General features: G+C 47.1%; 2 protein-coding genes and 1 long non-coding RNA gene across 12 annotated transcripts in view; 2 read left to right on the top strand and 1 right to left on the bottom strand.

The window, feature by feature from the left end:
- Positions 1–8,933, bottom strand: part of SLC7A7 (solute carrier family 7 member 7) — a 38,111-nt gene extending 29,178 nt beyond the window's left edge. Inside the window, exons 1-4 of one of the 5 annotated variants that reach the window (XM_019968381.2) lie at positions 8,811–8,933; positions 8,044–8,115; positions 5,858–5,969; positions 1,290–1,832 (exon numbers count right to left, since the gene is read on the bottom strand). In XM_019968381.2, the coding sequence (XP_019823940.2) occupies positions 1,290–1,788 (499 nt within the window). In that variant the 5' untranslated portion in view covers positions 1,789–1,832; positions 5,858–5,969; positions 8,044–8,115; positions 8,811–8,933. Of the gene's footprint in view, positions 1–1,289; positions 1,833–2,184; positions 2,868–2,889; positions 3,202–5,857; positions 5,970–8,043; positions 8,116–8,337 lie in introns of those variants that run through there. The other 4 variants (XM_070797130.1, XM_070797131.1, XM_019968382.2 and 1 more) reach the window with 4 other exon arrangements.
- LOC139185210 (uncharacterized) lies at positions 7,947–8,930 on the top strand. The gene is made up of 2 exons (XR_011568763.1): positions 7,947–8,215; positions 8,872–8,930. It is a non-coding gene; the product is annotated as an uncharacterized lncRNA (long non-coding RNA).
- A 5,337-nt stretch (positions 8,934–14,270) lies between the features above and the next one.
- Positions 14,271–18,920, top strand: MRPL52 (mitochondrial ribosomal protein L52). 6 transcript variants are annotated; one of them, XM_070797135.1, is made up of 5 exons: positions 14,271–14,410; positions 14,539–14,596; positions 14,673–14,740; positions 18,310–18,374; positions 18,740–18,920. In XM_070797135.1, the coding sequence occupies exons 1-5, from the start codon at positions 14,286–14,288 to the stop codon at positions 18,847–18,849; spliced, it is 426 nt and encodes a 141-aa protein (XP_070653236.1). In that variant the 5' UTR covers positions 14,271–14,285; the 3' UTR covers positions 18,850–18,920. The 6 variants fall into 6 exon arrangements, with proteins under 6 accessions (XP_070653236.1, XP_070653235.1, XP_019823937.2 ...); XM_070797134.1 differs by having other exon boundaries at positions 14,536–14,596; XM_019968378.2 differs by having other exon boundaries at positions 14,337–14,425; positions 18,310–18,381.
- The last annotated feature ends 530 nt before the right edge of the window (positions 18,921–19,450 follow it).

The following is a 19,450-nucleotide window of genomic DNA, read 5'->3' as shown; positions in this document are numbered from 1 at the left end:
ATTCAAAATGATACGCGAAGCCCCGTGTTCATAGCAGCACTATCACAACTGCCAAGACATGAAAACAAACTAAATGTCCATTGACTGACGAACGGATGCGGTGTATATACACAATGGAATATTAGTCAGCCTGAAAAAGAATGAAAGAATGCCATTTGCAGCAACATGGATGGACCTAGAGACTATCATACAAAGTGAAGTCAAACAAAGACAAATAACATATGAATCACTTATATACAAAATCCAGAACACAACACAAATGAACAGACTCAAAGAGAAGACCTGTGTTTGCCAAGAGGGAGTGGGGAGTGGAGGGAAGGATTGGGAGCTCGGGATTAGCAGACATCAATTATACATGGGCTCCCAGGTGGCCCTAGTGGTAAAGAACCCACCTGCCTGTGCAGGAGATGTAAGACATGTGGGTTCAGTCCCCGGGGTTGGGAAGAATCCCTGGAGGAGGGCATGGCAACTCACTCCAGTATTCTTGCTTGGAGAATCCCATGGACACAGAAGCCTAGTGGGCTACTGTCCATAGAGCTGCAAAGAGTTGGACATGACTGAAGCAATTTAGCACCCACACAACTATTATATATAGAACAGATAAACAACAAGGTCCTACTGTACAGTACAGGGAACTGTATTCAATACCTGTGATATTCCGTGATGGGAATGAATATCAAAAAGAATGTATATGTATGTATAACTGAATCACTTTGCTGTACAGCAGAAATTAACACAACCCTGTAAATCATACTTCAATAAAATAAGTTGAAAATAAGAAAAGAATCTAGCCCACAAAAAACTCATGCAAACACAATAGGATATTCATGGGAGTGTTATCGGTAAGATTGAAAAACTGGAACCAACTGAAATGGCCATTAACAAAGGCCTGGTTGGTTAAATAAACAATATAGCCTTAAAATTAACATGGAATAACTTGAAGCTTTTTTTTTTCAGTAGATCTGTATGTCGAAAAGAAAACTACTGATAAATTCTGGGAAAAAAATAACTAGAAATATATGTGTACTATAACCCCATTTTTGTAAAACAGAACAAAATTATATCTCTTGAAGGTAAAGGTCAGCAAGGGCAGAGACTGTTAATGATGTTTACAGTGAGAAGTTGGAAGAAAGGATTTTTTTTTTTTTTTGGACACTGAAGCCCTTTGAATTTTCACACTTAGCACACTCATGAACAACAACAAAAGTGTTTGTCCGAGGCATTCCTTTCCAGTTCCTTATCAGCTAAGCTGACTCACACCCCATCCCTCCTGCCCCAGCCCCACTTACAGATGCAGGCAGCAGCCAGCAGGCGGACAGCAGCATAGGGGGCCAAGCAGTTTGGGAAGATGGGCTGCACCAGGTAGTTGGCAAAGGTGATGGCGATGACGGCCTGGCTGGTGGGCTCGATGATGAGGAGCGAGGTCCAGAGACGGACATAGGCAAGGAGTCCCCCAAAGGCCTCAAGGATGTAGGCGTAGCTGGCCCCAGATTTCTTAATGGTGGTGCCCAGTTCTGCATAACAAAGTGCCCCAAAGACAGAGAAGAGGCCCCCGATTGCCCAGATGACCAGGGAGAGGCCAAAGGAGGCACTGTAAATGAGCACACCTTTGGGGGAGACAAAGATGCCCGAACCAATCATGTTCCCCACAATCAGGCACACGCCATTCAGCAGCGAGATCTCCTTCTTCAGCTTCACCTGCTCCGGCTTGGGGCTGGCCTCATTGGCCAAGGGGGTGGCGTCCCTCTCATGCTGGGAGGCCACTTCATACTGAACGTCATCAACCATGGTGGAGGAGAAGAAAGCCTTTACCAGCTTCCTGGCATTGCCCTCTAAGGAAGAAAGATAAAGATATATATCAGGTTGGCAATTACAGAGAACTCTGCGCCCCAGAAGCCAGCATAGGCAATCCACCCACGCCCACCATTTTGGGGACCTTCTGCCTCTGAATGGAATCTCTTCTCCATCTGGCTCATCGAAATGAGCTCAACTTGAATCTTGAAAGAAAGGCACTCATCCCCCAGAGAGAAAACATGTTTCTCATGAGGCTGGTGCTTCCCGCCTGATTTACAAAATAGAAAACTAAATCCTGGTTCTATCTAAGCTCACTGGAGACAGGAAGACGAGCAATTTGGCAATTCCAAGGTGTCACTATCATGACGTCAGCCTGTGTTTCAGCCTTACCCCCTAAAAGTCTGTCTTCCCTCCAATTTCAGCCTCATCTGTCACGTGATGAGATGCAGCCTTGGAAACCAAACTTGCAAGCAGCTAACCTGTGGGTTCTCAACACAACACTGCCCTTTTCACCCAAGGACCCTGGCTCTGGCAAACCTAAAAGCTTCAGAGATCTCTTTCTCTGTAAACTCAGAGCCATGTCCCTGCTCAGGGAGCATCCTTTAACAACCATCCGCTGAACTCTTCAGTCCTAGCAAAGCCCAAGCAGCCCAGCCCCATCCAGAAAGAAGACAGGCCCTTCTCTTTTCCATGCTTTTCCCTTCCCAGATACCACAACCCCTAGTACTGCAGGCCTCTAGCCATCAAATCCCTGCATAGTTGCATCACCCAAAAAAAAGTACGGATGAGAGATCGGTCCTCCAAATGTACAGCCCAGCTAGAGATGACTGGAGGCTGCTGATGACCACTCCCCACCCAGGTGTTGCCGCTGCAGAGACACCAAAGCCGAGGCAAGGAAACAGCTGAAGGGGTAGCAAATGCCGGGCATCTCAGAGCAGGAAAAGCTAGGAGGAAGACAGGCCAGGCTGGCCAAGCAAGTGGACAGATTCTAGGGCTAGAGGCTCTCAGGAAAGGAAGCGATTGGACACTGCAGAGCAGTAAAGGGAGACTGGGCAAGATGAGGAGGGCTAAGAGGAAGCGGGGAAGCACACTCACTCCCCAGCCCTGAAGGAAGCAGGGCCCCAGCAGCAGCCAACCACACAGAGACCAGCCTCTGGGAGCTGTGGTCTGATCCCTCCTGCGTTTCAGTAAAAGGAAAGGCTAGGCAAATGCTTGTGGATTTAAGTCAAATCAAGAAGTCAAGAAGGGAGGAGGGAGGAAGAGAGAGGGGTGTTAAGCAACTGTCTGGGTCCAAGGTTCACTGGCCTTTCGCATATACAAGAGGAAGGCTAGGAGCTCTTGGCTCAGCAGTTTCTGCGATAAGAAGGCGCTCTCTCAGGAATCTCCTTTGTCAGCTCTGCTCCAGGACTGGGGGCCCAGAAGAAAGGACCGATGGTCAGCTGAGTGCAGTTTCTGCAACCCCAGGGAAGTTCCCCCCAACCCCCACCGCCAGCTGCCAACCCCGAGCAAATCAGCTGAGGACAGGGCTGTGGCCGAGAAGGAAGGCACAGCCCTCTCTCGGTCCTCCAGGCCCCACCTTAGCCCCACTTCTCTCACCCCCCACAAGAAAGGCAGGAAGGCGGCACATTGTGAACAGAGGTTTGTTCACATGCAGATTAGAGGAAGTGTAAGTACAGTCCAACTCGTGATCGAGTGTCCTAAGAGAACTCTGCATACTTCCCCACATACAGTGACAGTGGCTGCCCGAAATTTGTGCCATGACTGGAGGGCTGGGCCCAGGCTGCTTCCAAGATCAAAATATGAGACTCAAACCTCTGGCTGCATCTGTGGCCCACTCACACGTCCTTTCATCCTTGAGAAAACATACCAGGATCTCTGCATAAAGTCCTACAAACACCTTCCCCAAATACGTTTACTCAAATTTCCTAAAAATATGGGGAAAGAATTTTTATTTCCAGAATTTTATTCTGGAAAGAACCTCTCCAGAGCTATACTGGAGAGGTCCAAAACAGAGGAAGTTGAGCATTTGGGGGAAAGCAAGAATTCTGTTTTTAGGGGCTACTTAAATTTGGTATTCCTGGTTTCTTTTACCAATAGAAATGTGTTCATTTTGAAATGGAACTGTCTTTCTATCCCTTCTCATGCCCTTTCACATCCTCTTTCCTTATTATCAGAGAACTAAGATCTAAAAAGCCCCAAGGGGCCTTATCTCCACCCTACAACTTCCCAAGCTAGTCCCTTAAACTTTTTTTTTCCCCCCCAGGAAGCTGATTCTGCTGTTAGACTCCCCAGAGATCACATGTCTCCCAAGCCACCCTCACAAAAACATCTTGAAATCCATCCAGAAGACTGTCCTTTTTTCCCAGCTTCCCGCTAAATGCTTCTATAACAGTAACTGTCATTTATTGAGCACTTACCTGAGCCAGAAACACTGCTGAACATCTACATGCCTTGTCTCATTTAATTCCTCCAGCAGCCCATAAGGCAGACACTAAGTCACCTCCCAGGATGCCCAAGTAGCAAGGTAGGTGGGCAGGCTAACCAACACAGCCCAAGCTCTGTCTCTTCAGCCTCCCCACCCACTCTGACCTGCCCAGTCTCTAGCCCTCCTCTTAGGCAAGAAAGCACTTTAGATGGCTCCCTAATGAATTATCTAGAGGAGGATGTGATTAGATTAAAAGAAAGTCTCCGCCATCCTTCAGCCTGAAGTCCAGGCTAAAGACTCCAACAAAGCCTGTCCATCTCCTTCCTGATTGCTTCTTCCCTTTCTCATCCCTTTGCAGGGATGAGAGGCAATTACAAGTCCTCCTGGCAGTGCTGCTATTGCTAGGGTGCCCACTTCTAAAGCAAACAAAACACACGGAAACACATCATGATGCCAGGCTTAAGATCAAATTCCCTGGCACCAAGGATGGGCATGTGGCCTAATGGGACGTAGTGGAAAGGGATGAAGGAGACGAGGGAAAGGGAAACTGTGACAGTAAGTGGGGAGAGACGTGTGCAGGGTTTAGTTCCTGGTTGGTGGTATCTGAAAAGTGAAATCTTCATCACTCACTGGGGGTGAAACTCACACTCCAGCAAACAGCACACCCTAGTGGTCTCACCAGGAAATGCTATATCTATAAGAGTAGAATCCTCCTCCTAGCCTACTCTTCAATAAACCTGCACAAACTCCACAGAAGAGGCTAACTTGAGAGAAAAGATACCCCATCTTTTCACAGCTACTACCCAGCACCAGCTCTGTGGGCAGGAAGGCACATCCTTGGTGGTTCACATTCCTTCCTAAGACCCCAGCTCTCAGGGTAATGCCTCCAACCATTCAGGCACCCTGGGACCAGCATGACCTGCCCTGAACTGTTCTCTTACCCCAGGCTTTACAAGAGAATCTTGCAGAGTCTAGAACCTCAGAAGATAACCACCATTCCTGAGGTGCATACATCTCTGAGGACCTAGTGGAGATTACAGGACAACACATTCATCCAACAGAAGTTTCAGATTCAGGGCTTCAGGGGGCACAAGAAGCAGGGCTCAAAGCAGGCAGTGCCAGGCACAGCAGCCAGTGAAGCCCCTTGCCCTGACCCGTCCCGTGAATGGCAAAACCCAAACACACTTCCTCCAGGAACCAGCATACAGTTCCTCAGTCAAGCTCAGGTTGCTAAGGTGAGAAGGTTCTTTCTCCCCCAGATACCATGTCCTGCCATCCTAGCTCCAACTGGACTGTGCTGACTCCCCAAACAATAGAAACAGAAAACACACACTCTGCTACAGCTGAATTCCCCCCATCTCCCCAAGCTGGAAGCTCAGCTCCTCCCTTCCCAGTTCTCCATTTGTTTTTCTGTATTCCACTACAACAGTCCCTTAAAAAAAAAAAAAAGTGCAACAAGCAAAAAAGGATTTACTTCAATGACCATGGCTTCCACTAACATAGGGCTGAAGTCTCAGGGCAGAGGACTGAGACTGTGGAGGGCTGAGGCTAGAAAACAATCAATTTTCAGGACTCACTCCATTCTCCTCCAGCAAGACTTTCCCTCTTGCCCATTGTCCCTCCCATCCCATCACTTACCTGTCTGAGACCTTTGGGCAGGTGCAAGGAGGAGCTACCAGCACTCTGGAAGAGGGGCCGGTGCTGGGAAAGGGAACAAGGGGTAAGGCTCAAGCTCCAGTAACTGTTGACTCTGAGGAGCAGAAAAGGCAGAGGGTGACTCCGGGGACCGAAACGGAAAACAGGAAAACACATGTGTGACTCTGGCCGGCAGTGGGGAGGGGCCAGGGAACGAGTTGGAGCTGGGAATGCCTGTTCAGACCCTGAGGACCTCAATGGCTGCCTGCCTCCAGGCACCTTCTCTGCTCAGAGCCTCAGTTCCTCCCCCCCACCTGCCTCAGTCCCTGAACTACCTGGTTGTCCTACATTTACTGAGTTCTTAAGTTCTCCCAGTGACCTAGGGTACTCTCTTGATGCCCTTTGCATGCGTGCATGCTCAGTGGCTTCAGACTCTTTGTGACCCCATGGACTGTAGTCCACCAGGCTCCTCTGTCTATTGCATTCTCCACGCAAGAATACTGGAGAGGGTTGCCACGCCCTCCTCCAGAGGATTTTCCCAACCCAGGAATCAAACCCATGTCTCCTGTGTCTCCTCCATTGCAGGTGGATTCTTTACCACTGAGCCACCAGGGAAGCCCCTTGATGCCCTTTACAACTCCCCTAGCCCCTCATTCCATTCCCTGCTCAACTCCCACTCACATACTATCCTTGGTCCTGTGGAAGGCACAAGATCCATGGTTAGGGCATTAGAACTCTGTGCTCCCATCTCAAAAGCCTCAGCCACTTCAATCCCTATGTAAGGCAACACATGCCAAGGAAGGTCAGTTGTAGGGGGCACAGCCACGCACACACCCAAACACTAAGCAAACCTACTCACACCACAGGTCCCCAACTGGTTCAGGTGATACGTGGCAACCCAGGTAAGAGCCAGGCAAGTGGACCAGAGTAAGCCCTGGCACCCTGGGCAATCTAATGATTTGGCACCCCCTCAAACCAAGATTATTTAAATATCTGTTGAATGTTTACTTAGCAGAAGTGGGGGAATACCGACGGAATAAAAATTGGAAGCCTCATTCTTTCTATTCAAGAGTAGAGTTTAAGGCATGAATTCATTACATGCAGTTTTCCGAAGCAGTTTCTTGGTAGGCATATCAAATGATTTTGAATGTAGACAATAGCACAAGTCTCAGGGAGTGGCACTTCACAGCGAGGTGCAGCATTTTCCAAATTCCAGCTGTGACCACTGCCTTTAGGCAACTTGTATTAATACCTGTACCTGCATGTTTAACAATTATTCTAGAGACAGGTGGTCTAGGTAAGCAGTCATCAAGGATTCTTCAGTGGAAGGGAGCCAACTTACACTTCACCAACAGACAGAAATCAGAGCTCATTGGCTCCAAAAGTCTGAATTACTCCAGGATAATTCAGTGCTCTTTTAGACCCAGGCTGCTTGCCCAGCTGGCCTGCACCTTAATCCCACCCTGGATTCAGGTACAAGTTGTAAATGAGGGAAATGCTAGGAAGACAGTCCTAAGGCTGCCCCTGTTGACACTGGCCCCTACTTTCCTCCCCTCACTCCAGCCATGCTGGCCCCCCTTACTGTTGCCACACAAGCCCTGACATCTCAAGGCGTCTGCATTTGCTGTTCCCTTGGCCTGGAACATTCTTCCCCATGATATTGCTCCTTCTCTCACTCATTCCATTCAGGTCTGTGCTTAAACAGCACTCTCAAGAGACCTTCCCTGAGGAGTCTCTGAAGGAGTAGCTTCTTCCTTCAGCCAATCTCCATCCCCTTCACCATGCCTGACTTTTCTTCAAAGGCACTGGCTACCACCTGGAGTTTGTTTGTTGTCGCTTCCCCCACTAGAACGCAGCCCCACCAGAGCGTCTTCATTCACCGGTACCCCCAGCGCAGGGTCCGTGTAGACAAAAAAGGGTTTGCTGGAAGAATAACTGGATGAATGATGCCTTTCTTCCTAGACTGGTTTCCAAGTTGAACTCCGGGAATGTCTTGCACTTGCTCTTCAGGCCCTCCTATGCTGCTGCTGGCCTGGCTCCCAAGCAACTTTGAAAAGTATCTGCTCTTTTTGATAGTAATGGGTTGAAGGGAAGGAAAAACTATAGTTTTCTCAGTTTTACTGGGAGGCCTAGAATGGTTTGAAAGGGACTTTCTGTTTCATCAATGGGAAAACAAAGACAAAAAGCACCTCATTAACGCGCCTTCCCCGATCGATCGGAAGCTCTGTGCTGCAGTCCCACACCCAGCTCAGGTGGCCGGTCTGGGCGCGGCGAGAACAAGGCGCGACGTCCGCGAAGCGGTGAAAGGGCAGAGGGGACGAAGGCGGAGTGAGGCGAGTGCTCAGGTTCACGCAGATGCAGGTGGGTTCGAGTGGAACCGCAAACCCTTCAGCGGGAACTCTTTTCCCAGACCCGCCCCCGCAGAGCCCCGTGCCCCTCCCCCTCTCCCCTCCGCCCCCGCCGGGCCGGCGCGCCGCGCTCACCTTTGCCCGGGTCTCCCACTCTGCCCCCCAGCCTCGCTCGCCGGCCCCGCCCCTTGACGTCGTCCCAGTCGTTTCCCGTTACTTCCCTCTTTCGGCCCACGGTTCCGTATCTGCAGCCCCAAGGTCTCGCCTTCCCAACCCCGACCCAGCCACCGCCAGTCCCCAAAGCCCTCTGGAGAGCTCGGTTAGCACCCGGTGTCCAGATCTGGCTGCGGAGGCCGAGGCGGGCTCTGCGCTGGGGCACCAGGGCCTCACTACACCTGGACCCCTTCGTTCCCTCCACCTGGCCAAGCAGCCCCCGCCCCTCCCCGGGCTGCAGGAGGCGCTAGAGGTGGGGTGGGGGAGATTGTGGTGGGTGCAGTCGAAGATCGCAAATGTTCGAGAACCGAGAGGCCTCGCAACCCGCTCCCCTGCCCTGTCCTCGCTCAGCCAGAGCTGCGCTGCCCTTGGGAAATGAAAATGACCGCGGATACCCTTAGAGGCGTCCTCCGCCCCACGAGCGCTCAGCTTCCTCTTCCCTCCCTCCCAATCCAGCTCGAGCTCGTCGGCCCAAGGTGGGTCTGGGCGAGAGCCCCAAACCCTGGCAGCCCTGCCTCCAGCCCCGAGACGTTTTCGGCTGAAACTCCGGAGGGACTCTGGACCGCAAAGCCCCGTGGGGGAAGGGAGGGAGACGTTCCCGCTAGGAGCCAGGGGAGGGGGTCTCCCGGAAGGGCGACTCAACTCTCCGCCCCCTCGGGGAAGCTGTTGCGTCAGCTTCGAGATCCCAAATTAAAGCAAGTGGTCTCCACCCGGCTGGAAGGTGTCAGGCCGTAGAGCCGCCGCCAGGAGGCAGCACGTAACCAAAGATGTCCGAGCAGAGGCTGGAGTCCCCATCGCACCTTTCTTGGACCCAATAAAAGAGGGAGTTGCTGGGCTAATTCAAGGAAAGGAATCTGGAAATGTTTCACCACGTATTAAAACTAAAAGATGACTTGTAAATAATACAATTTCCTTTTGTATACCTTATGGACAGTCCAGCTTTGGCATCTTTTAAAGCCAAAGATTCGCTGCAGAGATTCATAGCGAACCAACCACCTTCAAGACCTGTCTGGTGGAAAGGCACATATAAGAGACTTCCCAGGGACAAGGCAAGAAAAAAAAAAAAAAAAGCGTAGCCCTGAGGTTATAATTTACCCATGTTGAAGCTGGGTCATTTAACACACAATTTAGCCTATACTGAATGAGCAAGGATTTGACAGCAAGGTAAAAGAAAAGGAATATGTTACGATAGATTATATAAGCAATAAGGAAACAATACGCAAAGCTATGTATTGTGTGAGTGGGTGGTTTATAACTGTCCGTTCCCACAGTTCTTGCATAGAGTGACAGTGATTTAGATCTTTGTTGAGCTGTCCTAAGAAGGAATGTGAAACAAGACACTTCCCAAGTAGTTCGCTCTTCTTCAATCTTAGAATTTAGTCACCGAATGCTGAAAGGGGAAGAGGTTACAAAATGAGGTGGAATTAGCCACCCAGAGTCAGCCTTACTTATGTTTTTTCTCCAAAGTCATCATTACTTATCACAACGGTTTAAAAAGAACCAAAATTCTCAGTGCACTTGTACAGAAATTACTGTATACAGACCTGACAGAACGATATTTGAATAAATGTGTTGGACAAAAACATCAGTGGTTAAACAAAATGTTAACGCCAAATACAGGCCATGGTGTGATGCCCTTGAGAGGCAAAGGACTTTTAAGGGGAAAGACACGGAGCTCAAATTCCTGATATTTCTCACCATTGTTACCTCCAGCCTTTGCCAGATGAAGTCCAGAGGTTGAAAGACATTGAGTTAGGGGATGATGAAGCCGCTTTCCTGTGGCTTAGAGTCTGGTGAAGTCACTGAGGAGTGCTGTCCAAGTGCCAAACCCCTCTCCGCCCAACAGTGTTCCATAAGGTCCCTGAGAATGCTGATGATGTTAGCTGTCAGCACCTGGAGTTCTCTTTCTCTCTCCCTCTCAAAATCCTGACACCTATTTCCTGCTATTTACAACCCACAGATTGTCCCCCTGCCACATCACTCTAACCACGTCAAAGGCTGAACTTATCTTCCTTCCAAAGACCTTTCCCCCACCCCCGCCCCCGCATTCCCCAGTTTTTCAGATTTAGCTTCCCATCCTGCCCTGAAATCCTCCAGCCCTGGCTCCTCGACTCCCTCAGCTATTAAACTAGTACATGTGTTCACTTTTGCATGTGGAGTTCATACTGTCTACATTTTTTTCTAACATTTATCTTTGGTGATTTCTTTACAATTTGATTTGATTTATGTCATACGTTAACATAATAGCACCCCACTCCAGTACTCTTACCTGGAAAATCCCATGGACGGAGGAGCCTGGTAGGCTGCAGTCCATGGGGTCGCCCGATAAGAGTCGGACACGACTGATCGACTTCACTTTCACTTTTCACTTTCATGCATTGGAGAAGGAAATGGCAACCTACTCCAGTGTTCTTCCCTGGAGAATCCCAAGGATGGGGGAGCCTGGTGGGCTGCCGTGTATGGGGTCGCACAGAGTCGGACACACCTGAAGCGACTTAGCAGCAGCAACATGAATTAACCATAGGTGTACATATGCCCCATCCCTCTTGAATCTCTCTCCCACCTCCTGCCCATTCCCACCCGTCTAGGTTGTTACAGAGCCCCAGTTTGAGTTCCCTGAGTCATTCAACAAATTCCCATTGGCTTTCTATTTACATCTGTTAGTGTATATTCTTCCATACTACCCTATTCATCTCACCTTCTCCCTCTTTTCCCCCACCCTTGTCCGTAAGTCTGTTCTCTATGTCTGTGTCTCCATTGCTGCTCTGAGAAGTTTCATCAGTACCATCCATCTATAAGTCATATCTATGTGTTAATATATGATATTTTTCTCTTTCTGACCTACTTCACTCTGTATAATAGGTTCTAGTCATCCACCTCATTAGAACTGACTCAAATGTGTTCCTTTTAATGGCTGAGTGATATTCCATTGTGTATATGTACCACAACTTCTTTATCCATTCATCTGTCAAAGGACATCTAGGTTGCTTCCATGTCTTAGCTATTATAAATAGTGCAGCAATGAACATTGGGGTATGGGTGTCTTTTTCAGTTTTGGTTTCTTCAGGGTACATGCCTAGAAGTGGTATTGCTGGGTCATATGATGGTTTTATCCCTAGTTTTTTAAGGCATCTCCATACTGTCTTCCATAGCGACTATATCAATTTATATTCCCATCAGCAGCGCAGGAGGGTTCCCTTTTCTCCACACACTCTCCAGGGCTTATTGTTTGTGGATTTTTTGATTTTGGCAATTCTGTCTAGTGTGAGATGATTTATCATTGTAGTTTTGATTTGCATTTCTCTAATGAGTGATGGTGAGCATCTTTTCATGTGTTTATTAGCTATCCATATGTCTTTGGAGAAATTATCATCTACATTATCAGTTCACCTTAATGCATGTGGCCTTTTCTATGATTTTATACCCATAGTGTATGAGTTACTAGAAGACAGGAGTATTGCTGGTTTAACTTCTTTATATAGTGTTGATGGTAGTGCCAGCCTGCTTTCCTATGAATCTTGAATGTTAACACCGATTTTATTTTTCCAGTCCTTGGTTTCTACTACGTGATTCTCCAACTGTAAATTAGGTAATGGGATTTCAGTGCTGTCTGCCTCAGCTGCCTCTCAGAACCAGTCAAAGACAAATGGAGGCTGGCTTGGGAAAGGTGTTACTCAGTCACTGTTGCAACTGTAAAATAAATCCACATCCACATTTTGGTTCAATTTCCTGATCTCTGAAAATTACAAGCAATCTCCATAGTGACTGCTTCCTGATCTGTCTTATCTACTTTATAGGTTTATTATGAAATTTTAAATAGAAGTGCTTATATCATTTATACAGAAGTGTTTTGATAACTGAAAATTAAGTGTACAAATGTAAAATGGTAGTAGTACTCTATTGTCTTACTTTCCTTGCTAAGTTTTTGGGTCCATCCATTGGCTTATAGCCAAGGTTATTTTATTCTCATCCTTTTTTCTAGTTCAGCCCTCCCCTGTACCATTCTTATTGTTATCCAAACAGCTGCCATTTACTTCTTAAACCAGGATCCACCCTTCCCCTCTTTCAAAGTGCAGTTCAGAGCCACCTCCTGTGGAAAAACTTCCCAGTCTTGCAGGAGGAAATGATAAACTTCCAGATAGACCATTACACCACTCCCTCAGGTTTCCCCAGTCAGCATGTATTTAAGTGTCTAGCCTAGCACAAGAGTAATGGACACTTCTGTAAAAGCTTCACCATTTTTATAGCACTTTCACTTACGTTATCATTTTCTAAATGTTTTCATAAATGTGATATATTCAGCTTTTTTGTCAATGAAGAAATTAAAGATAAATGACTTCCCCAGGGTAAGTACAGGCATACCTCAAGATAGTTCAGGTTCAGTTTCAGACCACCATAATAAAAGAAATATCACAATAAAGAGAATGACATGAATTTTTCAGTCTCCCTGTACATGTAACATTACATTTACACTATATTACGGTCTATTAAGTGTGACTAGCATTTGTTGTTTGGAGAAGGCAATGGCACCCCACTCCAGTACTCTTGCCTGGAAAATCCCATGGACGGAGGAGCCTGGTAGGCTGCAGTCCATGGGGTCGCTGAGGGTCGGATACGACTGAGCGACTTCACTTTCACTTTTCACTTGCATGCATTGGAGAAGGAAATGGCAACCCACTCCAGTGTTCTTGCCTGGAGAATCCCAAGGGCGGGAGAGCCCACCTGGCAGACGGTGGGCTGCCGTCTATGGGGTCGCACAGAGTCGGACACGACTGAAACGACTTAACAGCAGCAGCAGCATTTGTTGTTATTGTTCAGTCGTGTCCGACTTGTTGCAACTCCATGAACTACAGCACTTCAGGCTTCTCTGTCCATCACTCTCTCCCTATCATTATGTCTTAAAAAAAAAAAAAAAAAAACACTAATTGAAAAAGTGCTAAAAAATGTCAAAACAAATTACAAGAGTAACATTAAAGATCACTGATCACAGTTCACCTTAACAATAATACCAAAGCTTGAAATACTTCAAGAATTACCAAAACATGACACAAAGGCACAAAGTGAATGAATGCTCTTTGAAAAACCTGGCACTGATAAGACGTTCTATGCAACGTTGCTACAAACCTTCAATTTGTAAAAAATGCAGTACTTGCAAAGCACAATAAAAGTATGTCTGTAAGTGATTTAAAATAAAAAAAGAAAGAAGCCACGGGATCTGGGTTTGCCACTTACTAGTACCTGCCTCACAAGGCTTTCGCATGGATATTACACAATGTGTGGTGGTAGCTTTATAAAAATGGAATCAGAGCTTAGCGCCAATTCGGCTTCCTCAAGAAAGCCTTCTTTGACACTATACTCCAGATCAAGTTTTCATATGCTTACAAGCAACACCTACTTCCCTTCCCAGTACTCATCTCAGCTGTAATATTACTGTAATGTGTATGATTACTGTCCTCTTTCTCTAGACTTGGAGCAGAGGGACCTTTGCTTTGCTCTCCACACTGACTACAGTGCTCCTCACATGTAAGCTCTTCAACTTTGATAAATGAGTGAGAACTGAAACCCTAATTTTGATTCACTGTAGATTTCACTCTGGCTAAGGAAAACATGTTACAGTGATGCTAGAAGACAGATGCTAGAAGACCTCATGATCACGTGGACGTTACTCAACTGAGATAAATTTCAAAGGACTAGTGGCCGCGGCAAGGAGACAGAAGGCTGTGGGGAGACAGTTCAGAACGGTTTCGTCTGAGAGGACGCGACTTCCACAAAGTTGTACCCAACACTATGAACACATACTCAGAACAACCGCTCTCCTCCAAAACACCCTGGAAGCAATCTTGCCCCTCTTTTCCGTACGATGAGCCAAGATGGCGGGGCCCGTGTTTGAATACCAGATTCAAGATGGCAACTTCCTGCTTCCCGCACAGCTTCGCGCGTGGCCAACGAGGCCACGCCCACTTCCGGCTCCTGCGCCTCAGCATGGCCGCTTTGGGTATGCTGCTCTCTAGTAAGTGTGTGTGAGGTCGGTGGGCTCCGGAGTTTCCCGGGGTGGGGATGGGCCGCAGATCCCTGGGCTGGCTGCGCGGCCTCTCTCCCAGCTCTGCCCCGTTTTCCCAGCAGGTGTCCGGAGACTGCACTGCGGCTCCGCGGCTCGGGCAGGCAGCCAGTGGCGACTCCGGTGAGTGTCCGTCGGGAAGAAACTGGGGGGCCAGAAGTTGGCCTGTATCCTCACCGAACTGTTTTTCTCCATCCAGGCAGGGCCTTGCTGCCAACCCCTCCGGCTACGGGCCCCTTACGGAGCTCCCAGACTGGTCGTACGCGGGTGAGCGCTGATCTGACAGTTAACTCCACTTCGGAGATTTTCACCCTGAGGGAACGCCCCTGGACGTAGCGGAGCTGGGAGTGGGGGGAAGGAGTGTCAAAGTGGAGGTGTGTCTGAACGGACAGCTTAATGAACTTTATGTTTGGAGTTGGAAGGGAAGAAGCCCTGCTGTTTACTTTGTGAATTAAACTACCCCTGTGGAAAGGAAAGCTGGACGGAACCTCTCGGCTTGTGGGGATAAGCAGAAAATAATTCTCATTTAGGGGGTCACCGGGGAGAGACAAGACTTTGTGTTGTCAAAGAGGGACGTGAATTTTTCGAAGTTAGGAAGGGGACTTCACTGCTGGTTCAGTGGTGAGGACTCCGTGCTCCCAATGCAGGGAGCCTGGGTTCGATCTGATCGGGGAGCTAAATCCCACCTGCCACAACTGAGAGTTTGCCTGCAGCAGCTAAAAATGCCGCAGGCCACCCACAACTAAGACCTGGTACAGCCAAGTAAATAATAAAAATTTTTAGAAAGTTACAAAGAACTGCCCTTCTGTGTGGGGAGTACATTGTTGAGAGTTTGTTACCAAATGCAGGGAGAGCTCTTTGAAAGGCTGCCTAAATGATCCTCTCAGAGAGGCTTAGAAGAGTGAGGGCAGAGCATGGTGGGTTCCCTTTGGAAAAAGTTTCTTCCTTTAAAAAAAAAACGCCCTAAAAAAGAAGGACCTTAGAAAAGCTGAAGCCATTCCCCACTCCATTGGAACTTCAGTTCAGAGGTGGGAAAATTGCCTGGGAGCACACAGCTAGGTAATAGCAAAGCCAAGACTAGAACTGGGCAGAGACCAGGCAGGCCCCCTTCAACAGCACAGAGTATAGTTTATAGGAGTATGAAAAAGAAATAGTGAAAGTCAGTTGCACAGTCTTGTCTCACTCTTTGCGATCCCATGGACTCTAGTCCGCCAGGCTCCTCTGTCCTTAGAATTCTCCAGGCAAGAGTCCTGAAGAGGGTTGCCATTTATAGGGATATAAACCTATATAATCAGATATGTGGTGGGTTAATCAGGGTTAATCAGATATGTGGTGGCTGCGGAGGATGGTGATTTTTTCTACTTGTTATTTACTGTAGGAAGTCTAGGATTTCTTGAGATATTGGAAGGACTCTGGAATTGATTTTTTTAATGCGGACCATTTTTAAAGTCTTTATTGAATTTGTTACAATACTGTTTCTGTTTTTTTATGTCTTGGCGGTTTTTTTGTTTTTGTTTTTTGGCCTCAAGACACGTGGGATCTTAGCTCCTCTTGTGGCACAGCACAGGCTTAGTTGTCCCACAGCGTGTCCCCTGCATTGGAAATAGGATTCTTAACCACTGGACCACCAGGAAAGTCCTACAATTGATTCTTAATCCAGGCTTGCTTCTCTACTTGGTAACTTTATGGTCTTGGACAAGTTACTTAATTGTATCTCAGTTTCCACTTCTGTAAAAGGATACCTATCTCAGGTGGTTCTTGTAAGGAGAAAATAAAACATCCAATGTCAAACACCTGATGTACACAGTATTGGTTCCCTTTCTTGATGAATAATATCTCTTATTTGTCTTGCCTTTGAACTTTGGCAGCATTTTCACTCTCTTTGTAGAAAGTATCCCTTTATTCTCCATTATAAACTACTTGAGATGAAGATATTGCATTTTTCTTTTTTCCAGCAAATGGTTATGAGATGTTTATTATGTGCCTACATTATTTATATTACAGTGAAAGTAAGGGATATAGTCCTTGATCTTAAGGAACTTAAAGTCTGAGCTGGTAAAACAAAGCATGATATTTTAAAGATTAATTAATATTTCAATGCTCTGCCCCTTTCCAGAAGAATTTGAGATAGATAAATAAGACTAAAAATAATCAGTAGTACAGTAAATGTCCCCAAGTAGTAGGTTCCTCTGTCCATGGGATTCTCAGGCAAGGATACTGGAGTGGATTGCCATTCCTTTCTCCAGGGGATCTTCCTGAGCCAGGGATCAAACCTAGGTCTCCTCCATTGCAGACAAATTCTTTACTGTCTGAGCTACAGGGAAGCCCTTCAGTTCAGTTCAGTTCAGTTGCTCAGTTGTGTCCGACGCTTTGCGACCCCATGAATCGCAGCACACCAGGCCTCCCTGTCCATCACCAACTCCCGGAGTTCACTCAGACTCATGCCCATTGAGTCAGTGATGCCATCTAGCCATCTCATCCTCTGTCATCCCCTTCTCCTGCCCCCAATCCCTCCCAGCATCAGAGTCTTTTCCAATGAGTCAACTCTTCACATGAGTTGGCCAAAGTATTGGAATTTCAGCTTCAACATCAGTCCTTCCAATGAACACCCAGGACTGATCTCCTTTAGAATGGACTGGTTGGATCTCCTTGCAGTCCAAGGGACTCTCAAGAGTCTCCTCCAACACCACAATTCAAAAGCATCAATTCTTCGGCACTCAGCTTTCTTCATAGTCCAACTCTCACATCTGTACATGACCACTGGAAAAACCATAGCCTTGACTAGATGGACCTTTGTTGGCAAAGTAATGTCTCTGCTTTTGAATATGCTATCTAGATTGGTCATAACTTTCCTCCAAGGAGTAAGCGTCTTTTAATTTCATGGCTGCAGTCACCACCTGCAGTGATTTTGGAGCCCAAAAAAATAAAGTCTGACACTGTTTCCACTGTTTCCCCATCTATTTCCCATAAAGTGATGGGACCAGATGCCATGATCTTAGTTTTCTGAACGTTGAGCTTTAAGCCCAATTTTTTCACTCTCCTCTTTCTCTTTCATCAAGAGGCTTTTTAGTTCCTCTTCACTTTCTGCCATAAGGGTGGTGTCATCTGCATATCTGAGGTTATTGATATTTCTCTCTGCAGTCTTGATTCCAGCTTGTGCTTCTTCCAGCCCAGCGTTTCTCATAATGTACTCTGCATATAAGTTAAATAAGCAGGGTGACAATATACAGCCTTGATGTACTCCTTTTCCTATTTGGAACCAGTCTGTTGTTCCATGTCCAGTTCTAACTGTTGCTTCCTGACCTGCATATAGTCCTTAAATGTCCCCAAATAGACAAATATTAAATGATGGAGATGCATTTCTTTCAGAAGAGAGTGACAGAGTTGAAGAGGTTAGAGAAGGGTTTCTGGGACAAGTAGGGCTGGGGTTAGGCCTAAGAATGAGAATTTGGCTGAAAGGAAAGGAAAAGAGGATATTTCATTATGGAGTGAGATAGAATTCAGCAAGGACTCAGTGGTGAGTAGAACAGTAATCCAATTGCTTGAGTGGAGTGTATCTGAAGATAAAACAGGAGATTCAGCATCACAAAGGACCTTGAATTCTAGGCTAATGATGGGTAAGTAGAGTAGGAACATGCCTTGGAGCTTATTCTCGGTGGTTCTGGCATACTTCACCATTGAAGATGAAGGAAGTGTTCTAGGGGAATGAAGCTACAGTGGGTATGAAATAGAAGAGAGGAGCTTGAGATTGGTTCTTCCCTCTTTTGCTGTCACAGCCACTTGGCCAGGGTACTGTAGGCTCTAACACTTGCCTTTCCTTTCACTTCTATCTGCAGATGGCCGCCCTGCTCCTCCAATGAAAGGCCAGCTTCGAAGAAAAGCCCAAAGGGAAAAGTTTGCGGTGAGTAGCTAGATCTCCAGCCAGGACAAACTGTAACTGGCTGGAGAACATTTAAATTGTACTTTGTCCTGAGTTGGCACCTAAGCTGACACGTACCCCTCACTTGGAGATTTTATGCACTGAAGGTTTTAACAGTACTGTGAGAAGGGAGAATAGACTGGGGCACTCCTAAGACAGGAACCAATGATAGACACCCACTTTGCTTCCTTCCTCCTGCTTGCCAGCCCAGGACCTGGTTCCACCCCTTCCCCAGTCAGTGGTGTCACTTTCCAGCCGAAACCTGACTTTGATCTGTGAATGAAAGGATATATGGTGCAGAGCTCAAGCCCCAGATGTTATCCACACTGTTTTCCTGTCTGTTTCAGAGACGAGTTGTACTGCTGTCACAGGAAATGGATGCTGGATTACAGGCATGGCAGCTCAGACAGCAGGAGAAGTTGCAGGAAGAAAAAAGGAAGCAGCAGAATGCTCTTAAACCCAAAGGGGTTCTACTACAAAACCCAGGACCAAGTCAATAAAAAAAGCAACTCCTATCTCCCTTCCCAAGCCTGTCTCTGGCTTTCTTTTCTAGTACCTGGATGTGTCTTCCCTGCCAGAAGAAAGCCTTATGTTCCCCATCAGGGCAAAAGGGTGGACACCAAGAAGAACGGGCTATAAAACCACTGCCTGGAAGGGTTGACTCAGTCCCCTCACCCCCAGCTCCATTCCAGTTCAGCAGAATCTTGCTCTGGAGTATTTACTCCCTCTTTTACAAGCCATACTGGTCCAACTATGAGCAGTAGTAGCTGCTCTACAAACATGAAAAAGGGGGCAACAGTTTTCCTGGTTTTAGCCAGGCACTCAAGCCTTTAACAGCCCATACACAATTGAGGCCACATGCAGTAATACATTTAATAAATATTTTTATGAAAAGCTTTCTAGCTGAGATCTACTTTTTGGCAAGAAAATACTATCAGTTTTCCTACACTTCAGATAGATGGCCCTAGAAGATACTCCCACTGGGAAGGCGGACATGGGAAGAGCCAACTTGGGTGTTGCACGTTCTGCTGAAGAGTTGGATCCTGAGGTTTCTGTGG

The sequence above is a fragment of the Bos indicus genome, chromosome 10, assembly GCF_029378745.1.
Source record: "Bos indicus isolate NIAB-ARS_2022 breed Sahiwal x Tharparkar chromosome 10, NIAB-ARS_B.indTharparkar_mat_pri_1.0, whole genome shotgun sequence".
Lineage (NCBI taxonomy): Eukaryota > Metazoa > Chordata > Mammalia > Artiodactyla > Bovidae > Bos > Bos indicus.
This window is presented reverse-complemented; position numbering and strand designations above follow the sequence as displayed.